Here is an 11,570-nt window from a genome sequence, read left to right on the forward strand (position 1 = left end):
CTGCTTCTGTAAAACCGCCATTTTTTTCTGCTCGGCCACACAGTCGCTGTGGAGGAAATGACGCGCGTTATTCAAGCCCTTCATCATCATCCTCCTCCTCATCCTCACCGCCGCGCGGTTCATCATGACAGATCATCTGTATCGATCGGTATCGATCACTCGATGTCTCCGGAGATGAATGGCGATGATCATAAACGCGCGCGTTCCTCGCGTCTCTCCATCATCAGCGCTGGAGCTCCGGACGCGTGTTGAGATGCTTCACTTACCGCCTCAATAACGCGACGCTCAGAGCGTGAGACGCGACGCGACGCAACGACGTCTGACGCATGTGTCACAGACGCGCGTCATTTATCTGTCGCGGGTGCCAACTTCAGAAAAGTCAAATAAGGGACAATCGTGTTTTTTTATATAGAGAAATCAAAACATCTGTACTGTACCACATCGTGAATGCATAAATAGGCCTAAGGTTCTAAGACATAAACACGTTTGTTTTGGTTAACCTATTTATGTACATTTTAATTCTAAAAATAATTTTAATGTCATACGAAAAAAAAGTCACATGGTACACACTATGAATTGGTGTAGTAATAGGATTTAAAGTATCATCAACCTCTCTTCAAAATGATACAATTTAAATGTTTTTAAATGAATTTACATACATGTGGCATAATATTTGAAAGCATAATGTCTATGAAATGTCAGTCAAAAAAGCTTTTTTTAAACAGTGGCACTTACAATTTTAAACGAATTTTTGTTGCAACCGTGTACAGTACGAATGAATGAAAAAGCATATTTTTCCATGAAAGAGAACTTAGAGAATTAGTACTGGCTGCTTTTAAGACTTTTTTGGTCATTTCTATTTTTTCTTTTTTTTAATGAGGGCCAAGGTTAAGAATATAGGCCTAAGTTATTTAAATGTAAAATGTTTTTTTCTCTATTTCAGCTTAAATAATCTGCCATGTGTTCAACTTCCATTTGACAAGATTGATAATTAGGGTTAAAATCTCTCGATGAATATTAATGGTGACGCCACGGTTTACTGGTAAGCTTTTAAATTTAGTTTGAGGGTCATGGAAGGTTTTTCCAAACAAAACTGAGTTGACAAATCAAATGCACAAATGCAATTTCATTTCCTCATAAAAAGCATAAAATATTCTAAATTATAAAGAAACAAGTTAAAAAAAAAAAAAATCTAATTTCATTTTCATAATCAATACGGTCCAACACTGGATCATAATTTTAAATAATGGCTAAATGTTCAAATGTAGACCTAACCGATCAAATCCTAGATTCTAACGCTACATCTCATGCAACCGACATGCTTCAATACGTTTGGCTTGTCAGTCCAGATGGGCAGCTTTTAATGCTGTAATATAATACCAAGATTTATGTCGATGTAGACAGCACTTAATAAAACAATGCACTTCATATGTAAACATCCACTGGGGCACGCCTAACAACTACTCACTGCAGTAACATCACTTTAACACTGGCCTCCGAGACTATTGCCTTATTATATAAGCTCTAACATATTCAAACAAGCTCCTTTTATAATTGTCAAGATTTCAAAGACATTTAAAGCCTGCTGTGCGTCATAATTTAAGGATGAATCTCCTGTCTGAAGATGTGTTTTTAATTAAAAAGGTCATAAATAAGGGTTACACTTTATTTCGATAGTCCACTTTAGACATTCTACTAACTATAAGTAACTTTGTAACTACATGTCAACTAATTCTCATTAATTTGCAACTACATGTCTACTAACTCTCAGAGTAGACTGTTAGGGTAGGTTTAGGGTTAGTAGAATAAGTTGACAAAGAAAGTGTTAGAAGATATTAAGCAGACAGTCTACTAATACTCTACTAACTGCTAGTTGACATGTAGTTGCAAAGTTACTTACTGTTAATAGAATGTCTAAAGTGGACTATCGAAATAAAGTGTTACCATAAATTGTCCTTGATCTTGTGACATAAGAGATCATTGTGTATAAAAACAAAAACTTAAGTTCAAACTTGATCTGAATAATGACACTCTTGTCTTTTTTTACAGCAGAGTTTGGATTAGTCTCATATTTGATGAAGTTTGCACGACTGATTCTGTTATTTTTCAGTTTATTACTGTGAAGCCGCTTTCACACAGTCAGTAAAGCGCTGTATAGTACTACAGAAACTTGACTCGAAGGTTTTCTGAGAAGAACTGTATGCTTTCAATCAGGTCCGGTTGAGGTCTTACCCGTCGATGCTGTCATAGGAACCGACAGTGAAATGTCTGAAGAGTTTTTTCCTCTCGCTGCGCTCCATTCTGCTCTCTGGTGAACAAATGACAGCATTATAACAGATCCTCTTATGATCAAGAGCATCTGGAAGGAGCTGGAGGAATCAGACATTAATAAAGTCAATCAGCATGCACTGACAAGCGCTGATCAATGAACAACTCGTTCCAGCTTACAGAAACAGCAAAGGCTTTTAACTTCACAGGTGAAGAATAAAGACTGAGAATGAGACTGACGGAACCAGTCCTGTGATGGTCTCTCTCTCTCTCTTAAGCAGACAGTCTACTAATACTCTACTAACTGCTAGTTGACATGTAGTTGCAAAGTTACTTACTGTTAATAGAATGTCTAAAGTGGACTATCGAAATAAAGTGTTACCATAAATTGTCCTTGATCTTGTGACATAAGAGATCATTGTGTATAAAAACAAAAACTTAAGTTCAAACTTGATCTGAATAATGACACTCTTGTCTTTTTTTACAGCAGAGTTTGGATTAGTCTCATATTTGATGAAGTTTGCACGACTGATTCTGTTATTTTCCAGTTTATTACTGTGAAGCCGCTTTCACACAGTCAGTAAAGCGCTGTATAGTACTACAGAAACTTGACTTGAAGGTTTTCTGAGAAGAACTGTATGCTTTCAATCAGGTCCGGTTGAGGTCTTACCCGTCGATGCTGTCATAGGAACCGACAGTGAAATGTCTGAAGAGTTTTTTCCTCTCGCTGCGCTCCATTCTGCTCTCTGGTGAACAAATGACAGCATTATAACAGATCCTCTTATGATCAAGAGCATCTGGAAGGAGCTGGAGGAATCAGACATTAATAAAGTCAATCAGCATGCACTGACAAGCGCTGATCAATGAACAACTCGTTCCAGCTTACAGAAACAGCAAAGGCTTTTAACTTCACAGGTGAAGAATAAAGACTGAGAATGAGACTGACGGAACCAGTCCTGTGATGGTCTCTCTCTCTCTCTCCACAGGGACTTACTTGGTCTCTCTTTGTCAGGTTTGACGGGAATCTCTTCCAGACACCTGGCAGGGAACCAGCCCACCTGCCCTCGACAGCAGCCCTCCCAGAAGCCCCCTTCAGCCACACTCAGAACTACACAAGACACAAGACCACTGAAGCAGGGGGAAACACCACTGATACGGAGGGTGTTTTCTGCCACTTTTAAATTAATCAATTCAGTTATAAGAATGAAAACCACATTAATGATTTCATTAGAAAACTGCATGCAAAATATGTGCCAAAATTGAAAATGAAATGATTGAAAAAGAATTCACAATTATCGCATGAGCGCTAACTCTTTCCTGGGAATGTTCCGTGTTTTCACTGTTATACGCTAGGGGGCGCTGTTACGCATCTCCTGAATGAGTCGAGAGTCACTCGATCAAAAACACAGACCATAAGCATATGCATATGAAAAATAACACTAACCGCGTATAAATGAAAACCACCTAATGTTAGCGAGTGAAATGTGGATCCAGAGAGTGTTAAAGGCCTGTGAAGCTTTGGGAGCGCTGATGGAAGCCATCTACTGCAGCTTTGCTTTGATAATATTACTGAATATGATCCAGATGTAGTGTTTGATAAAAATGCGATTTTCTCAGCTTTTTGCTCAAAATGTTGCTTTTTTAATGAATCCTACCTACATTCAAGTGTTGTTAAAAAAAAAAAAACAATGCTTGAAGCTAGAATAAAACAGATTTTTGTATGTATTGTATGTTCAGATATTCATGCAACAAAATATTCTGGGGGCCGTGAAATTTTAGTGAAAATCAGCAAAAACGCTGGCGGTGGCTGGCAACTTGTCTTCAAAAACGCTGGCGGGGAAAGAGTTAAAAAGCTTTGTAAAAACTGCATTTGCATTTTCTGTTTTAATATATTTCCAGTCTTGCATCGAGATCAAATCACCAACTGCATTTTATTTTTCAACTTGACAAGGACCATGCATTCTGAGTGAAAATTAAATCATTTCATTTTAAATTCTGTGTCCAGTATTCTATAACATAATTGTTAACCTGGTGTTCATTTTTTATAATTGAATTCATTTATTTAAAAAATGGCAAAAAATACCTTCTATAAACTGAAAGGAGAAATGAGAAAATCACGGCCGCATCTAGATTCAGATGAGATTGGACGGCGCTGACCTCTGACCCTGTCATTCTTGTGCAGGCTGATCTCTCCAGCAGCTTGAGGTTGGTATGAGCGGATGGCGATGAAGTGACGGCCGGGAACAGCGCTGTACAGCTTTCTCCTGGAGCTCGGGCCACACGGCCTGCCATTGACACTGCAGGAGCAGAAACACATTCACTCCAGGACGGCATTCAAAACACATGAAGCATTAGAATATACTGACACCCAGAGACAGCCGAGCGCTGCTGTATTACTGGAAGAGCTCCCTCTGCTGTACAAACAGCTTCACATTTGTTAATCAACATTTATTTAGACAGCTCTTTACAACACTCAAAGTGACCAAAGTGCTTTCCAATAAGAGCAAAATAAAACGGTAGAAACAAACGTATAAAACTACAACAAAATAAGCCAAATAGAAAACAACAAAATACATAAAATACACAAAAATGTCACAACATCGCCAGTCTGAAAAAATACATTTTAAGTCTAGTTTTAAAATCAGTGAAGTGGGGTCCTGAACATGTGTAACGAACTGTTGCATCAATTTACTCATAATAATTAAGCCAAAGCTGATTTAGTTTTATTTTCTTGCAAAAATTAAACTAAACGTGTTAGTTTAAGTACCTACAGTCATATATGACAAAAGCAGTCATAAGCAGCACAGGTATATTTGTAGCAATAACCAACAATACATTGTATGGGTCAAAATTATCTTATTATATTATTTTTCTTTTATGCAAAAAATCATTAGGATATTAAGTAAAGATCAGTCACATATGTGTGTGATGGGAAGGGATAAAAGCTTTCTGTTTGTGTCTGGTGTCCTACCATTTCTGCTGCGCGCTCTGCTCGTCCTCCAGGCTGATGGACAGGGAACAGCTGCTCGGGACGGTTCTGCCGCCGCGGCCCGTCATCTTTCCCCGGCCGCTCGGGTCTCTCTGCATCTTCTGCGGTGACAGACTGAGCTGCTCCGGACTCACGGCGCGCGCAACCAGGTTCATGTCACTGTTGGAGCGCAGCAGCGCCCGAGAACCAGAGAGACTGTTCTTCTGGAGAGACCGTCGCTGTCTGGAGTTCAGCGGGACCTCGGGGAGCCGCACTGAGACACACACACACACACACACACGCACACACACACACAGAGAGAGAGACACACACACGCACACACACAGAGAGAGACACACACACACACACACACACACACACAGAGACACACCACACAGACACACACGAAACAGAAGACAGGTCAGCTGAAGAGCAGCCCATAATATATCCATTAAACTGTTGGGACCAAAGATGTGGTTAAAGTGAACTATGAGGGGGAAGCCAAAAAAATACAATGACAAAAATCTTTGTAAGTGTAATAAGCAGTGTTGGGGAAAGTTGCTTTTAAAAGTAATGCATTACAATATTGTGTTACTCCCTAAAAAATGTAACTAATTGCGTTACTTAGTTACTTTATATGGAAAGTAATGCGTTATGTTACTTTTGTGTTACTTTTTCTCATCTGGGCAGGGCTTGCTTGCTTGCTTTTAATATAAACATTTCTATTTTTGGCAAATGTAAAAGCCCTTTCACACCAAAAGTGAAATGAATAAGCCTCAGCTATTCTGGATTGCATGAAGCATAGAATGCAGCAGAAGAAAGTCCAACACTCTTCAGCAATATAAAAAAAAGAAAAACAAATGTCATGTTTATCTAAAGTCATTTTTGTTTATTAGTATGTTTAAATTGCATCATCGAAGGTCGGCAGCAAAGATATTAGCTAATAAAATGGGATTAAATAAAGATATTTTTGTTATTTAATACATTTAATTGCAGGTTTGCATTGCACTGTTTTTATTGATTGTGAGGAACACTGAATGTGTTTGTGTGCAGTGAGATGAGTAAACACATGTTGATATTTAGTCTAGAACTACAGTAAGATCATGTTCACACACAACGCTCTGCACTTACTCCTGATTTCTGTCACCATGGCAACACCAGAGCTGTCACTCAACACATGGAAACAAAGTAACTATGTTACTAATTTGAAAAAGACGAATGACAAATTAAGGAGCTTTTTTTCAACCACTTAACTTTGTTGAATCGAGTCCTCTTTTTGTGTGTGTGTGTTCAGGTGGCAAACTTATAAAAAGTAGCCAAATCTTGAACCACTCAGATTAAGGAAACTATTTAAAAAAATAACAATAATGATGATTTTGCCCAAATGTGTCACGAATGATGATTAATACTGCTTGCCTTTCTCAGCAAGATTTGCCAAAAAGGGAAAATCACTCACACCATTCATGTTTAAATGCAAAGCAATTCATCAGACAATGCATAATTGATTCATAGTGTCTTCATGGACCTTTTAATTAGTAATAACAAGACTGGTAAATTTATATGAATGTGATGTATAAGGGAACATGTGTATGAATGACCCTGTAACAGGTTTCATTTTAAAGAGGGAGATGTGAACAAATATGTTTCTGTTGCACAACATAGAGTTTAAAATCAAACCTGAAGCAGTGACTGACACACCGGAGGTGGTTATTATCTGGAAAACACTCTTGTATGTGGTACTTTCTTATGCAGCTTCCTTAAAAACAGCTCAAGCATCTTATACCAAGTCAGAAATGTCATTTTTAAGCTGCTAGTATCAGAGGCTTGAGATACTGACACACAGTTACTAGAGAGAGAGAGTCATCTGTAATAAACCGATTCAAATCACAAATACCTAATCATTTATACAAAAACATTTTCCTCAGAATCTGCATTTGCTTAGAGAACAAGAAAAAAACCTTAAATTAAAAATAAAACTTCCCTGATCATCAGGTTCACATAATAAACAAAAAGACTCAGTCTAATTCATATCAGAAATCATTTCTTCTCTTCATTCTACCGTATCTGTGCATGTACACCATAATGCAAACTTTGCCACAGAATACAATTAAATCACTTTTAAATGATTTATTTTTAAATATTGATGTATTTTAAATAAACAATGCTTGATTAAAACTATACACTCTTTTCGCAAAACCAAAAACAGAATCAAACGCTGACATTCAATTCAAATAAAACACATGAATAACCCTCATGTTTATTATAATAACGCATGCTTCGTGTCTGTTTGTGGATATGACTGAAGGTCTCCCGCCTTCTCTGTACAGCGTTTTCACACCTTTCTAGAAATTACCCGATTCATACATCATTGTCCATTTAATGTCTTTTAAGATGTTGATAATTTATGTTTTTTTACACAAACTCTATAAAGTGTGTTCGCTTAAACTGCTTTAAAAAATCAGTTCCAGATCGCCCACGGAAATCACATTTCTTGCATCCTCCTTCTTCATCAATGAAAACAGGTCAAACCTCCAGCAATGCAATTCTCATCAGGAAAAACATAATTGATGCTCCAGTCTAGTTATGCCAATGTGTATGAGCAATAAGATGATCAGGACTCTTCTCATATATGACAGCCGGCTAATCAACCGTTTCCATTTAGACCGACCGCTCCCCGTTCTTCATTTCTGAGATGAACTTACTTTACTGTTGCCATAATGCTTCCTTCATCTTCCGTTAACTCTCCAACATCTTATGGTTTTCTAACTTGGTCTTCTCACTTACAGAAGCTCCTGTTCATTTAGTTCTTCATAAACACAGTATGGTCTCTACTGAGTCCTCTGGTGAACCACCTCCTCCATTAACCAACATCTGACCAATAAATCAATAGAGAAACAGGACACAGAGAAAAGAAGAAGGGACACGACTGACCATAAAGCGCATCAGACGAACAACTCTTAGAGAGATCGAGAGGAGAGCGAAAGACAAAGAGCGAGAAAAAGAAACGATATCAGATGTCAGGTTAACACAAGGAGCCCGAGGAGAGCCAGATCTCAGCAGGATTTTGAGGGAAATCTGAGAGTTACGTAATGCTTGTAGCAATCAGTGTTTTCTCAAGAACAAAGGATCAGAACCGGGATCAATGAACATCTGGGGAAAATCCTCTGGCCACGCTTACAGTGACTGAAGAGACGCCTGAACGACAGTCGAAAGAGTTTGTGACATGAGGAGAAACATCTTAACATTACATAAGAGAAGAGCCGAGTCGCTCCACAGACGCTTCAAACAGAGACGAGCGCCTCGATCCTCACAGAACAACATGACAGGACAGCAGCTGCACTATTTACCAGACAATATCCCTATCCTCGGGAACTCCAGAGTTCTTGATTTTTCAGACGTTGAGAAATTACGATTATTTTGAGCCTTATTTTAAAGCTGATCTGGGAGAAGAACAATATTAAGAAGTGCAAGTTGTTAGTGAAGAGTGTCTTGAGCGCACTCGTGCGTTTTCATTTCTCACATTATATGAACGCTCTCACAATGCCATTCATAGCATTAGTGTGTCTGTAAAGAACGCAGAAAAACATGTCTGACACTCTCAATCAAAATGACACAAAACTACCACTTGTGAAATTATTTCATAAATAAATAATGTATATATAGTGTAATGCTGTATTACAAAATGCCTTGAAGTTGCATGCATTTCGATGTTTACAGCTATCAAAGATGGCTGTTTATGAATGCTGCATATGATCACTAAGCAAACGGTGAGGCCAAGGGTCAGGCTTTATTCAAATCAAATTCATTAAAATCATCATTCTGCCAAATCATGAAAACGGTTCACTGGACGCTTTTATTTGCCCTTTGCTTTCCAGATGAAACCATGGGAAATCAAGAGTTTACAAACATTAAGATTTGTAATCATCCCAAACTGCAGATCGTACTCTCGCAACAAAACCAACATTTCAAAGCCACAACGGAGCACACACAAAGAGCTGGAGAAGGTCCTGCTAGAGATGAAATCAGTGTAAATCAACACACCTCTCTCTGCTGTGCACCAGGCAGAACCCATGACCCAAACGATTCCAGTCCCTACAAAATCCCATCCCAGATCAGAGAGCAGGAATGAGTCCCAGACGGCTGATATCACAAATGTGAATAAAAACAGTAGTGTGTGAAAACAAAATACCTCCCGTGATGTTGTGTTGTTTGTTTCGGTGACACTGAGCTGCATCATGTTTGTGTTTGTGTTGAACATCATGCACTCAGAACACAACACACAGTTTCAGAGGAGAATATCTTAAGTGCAGCTCTGGCTCGGCATCGCTCTTAATCCTAGCTGCAGCTCTTGGATTAGTCCAGTCATTTCTTTCACATTAAGACGTGCCCTATTTGCACACACACTGCTGTCTATAGAGCTCTGCTGGAGGTTTCTGATATGGGGTTGTTAAATCAGATGCGGTGTTTGTGGCTCTTACCTACGTCACTTTCTCTGTGCTTCTTAATCAGCTCCGCCAACTCGAAATTCCCAGAGATTATGGCCACCTGCAACACAAGCAGAGACGCTCGCTCTGATTCACATCGTATCTGAGTCAGTTTCATTCAGAGACAAATACTGTAAATACTGTAAGCTCAGGTCAACAATATAGCCTGATGCATCAGTCACATGACTAATGATAAAAGCAAAAATGCAATGCTTAAAAAATCTCTGTTTCATATATCTATAAGATATACTAGAAGACTTATTTGACTGTCAGAAAAAGATACCTTACTAACATTTTCTCGAAATTTTTCTTTTTCTTTTTCCTTATAAATGCTTTTTTTTACAATTTTTTTTTTAGATTATATTTTATCCTAGATTTTATTTTATTCATGTTCACATTTTAGGACTGGAATATGATTAATGATCTCAAGAGCGACTTTAAAAAACTAAAGTGTGTTTTATGTTTCTGATGTGCCAATTTGTATACAAGATTTGCTATTTTCAGAGAGTTCAATTAAATGTTTGTGTTATATTTTGGTTGCATTTGTGAGTGGATACAAATGTAACTGTTTGTATAAAATAGGCACATAATATTGATATATTGATCGCATGATGATGCCTCAACTGAACCGATCAAACTTGCACAAAGTGCCAGAAGTGAACGTGTACTGACAGATCCTTCCTAAGCGTATTGTGTCAGATGATACTGATATCACTGAAAGAACACAATCTACTCTAAAGATTAAGATTACTGTATCATAATGGGATCTCTTTCAGATTTAAGGCACAGATTCCCTGTTACTAACCCAACAGAAACACAACTAGCTCTATTTACATCTTTTAAAAGGTTGCCCAAGTCAGGGATAGCTACGGTTAAAGGTTGCATTGTGTTTTGTGTAACTGAGTTTTTGTGTGGAGCTGAAGTGTGTGATTTCTGAGCATCTCTCAGCATCAGAAACACACACCGCTGATCCTGTCCTAAAGTCATGCCTGCTTGAGACGATGTTCACATGTAAAGTCCATTCGGGACACTTAATCAATTGATATCACTGAAAGAACACAATCTACGCTAAAGATTAAGATTACTGTATCATAACGGGATCTCTTTCAGATTTAAGGCACAGATTCCCTGTTACTAACCCAACAGAAACACAACTAGCTCTATTTACATCTTTTAAAAGGTTGCCCAAGTCAGGGATAGCTACGGTTAAAGGTTGCATTGTGTTTTGTGTAACTGAGTTTTTGTGTGGAGCTGAAGTGTGTGATTTCTGAGCATCTCTCAGCATCAGAAACACACACCGCTGATCCTGTCCTAAAGTCATGCCTGCTTGAGACGATGTTCACATGTAAAGTCCATTCGGGACACTTAATCAATCAGACTACAATTCTGTTTAGTGCTGCTAGTGGCACAGAAAATATATGCTTCACCTATTAAAAAACAAAATAAATGTTTTTATACTAAAAAACACTAAATGCCCATAAACTGTATGGGCATGTATACATAAACTGTACATAAACTGTAATGAACACATGTATAGAGTAGACAATACTGAACTCCACTAGGAAGAGACTGATGTGATGAACAGAGGAAATGTAAAATCTCAGAGGGTTTAACACACTGAATCACTTTCAAACACCTTGCGGTGATTGTTTTCATTCTGCTCAGTTTCTTCTTTTGAATCGTCTAATGTGCTTGTTTGAGAGACTCCGCACATGCGTGCTTGAGCCGTAATCCTACCAGCACTTCTGACAGGAGATTTGTACCTCACCATCTGTAGCCTTTAATCACAGTTCATCCACAAACTACTGGAACACACACACACACACACACAGACACAGACACACACACGC

The 11,570-nt window shown here is 38.3% G+C and overlaps 1 protein-coding gene across 1 annotated transcript in view; it reads right to left on the reverse strand.

Moving 5' to 3' along the window:
• Nucleotides 1–2,896: 2,896 nt before the first annotated feature.
• The window catches only part of LOC107757381 (SH3 and multiple ankyrin repeat domains protein 3-like), a 13,715-nt gene continuing 5,041 nt past the window's right edge, over nucleotides 2,897–11,570 (reverse strand). Inside the window, exons 5-9 of the mRNA XM_016574840.1 lie at nucleotides 9,715–9,781; nucleotides 5,240–5,510; nucleotides 4,426–4,565; nucleotides 3,263–3,376; nucleotides 2,897–3,014 (exon numbers count right to left, since the gene is read on the reverse strand). Coding sequence (XP_016430326.1) covers nucleotides 2,935–3,014; nucleotides 3,263–3,376; nucleotides 4,426–4,565; nucleotides 5,240–5,510; nucleotides 9,715–9,781 — 672 coding nt within the window. The 3' untranslated portion in view covers nucleotides 2,897–2,934. The remainder of the gene's footprint in view (nucleotides 3,015–3,262; nucleotides 3,377–4,425; nucleotides 4,566–5,239; nucleotides 5,511–9,714; nucleotides 9,782–11,570) is intronic.

Source organism: Sinocyclocheilus rhinocerous, unplaced genomic scaffold (genome assembly GCF_001515625.1).
Source record: "Sinocyclocheilus rhinocerous isolate Xijiao unplaced genomic scaffold, SAMN03320098_v1.1 scaffold3032, whole genome shotgun sequence".
NCBI classification, from domain to species: Eukaryota; Metazoa; Chordata; class Actinopteri; order Cypriniformes; family Cyprinidae; genus Sinocyclocheilus; species Sinocyclocheilus rhinocerous.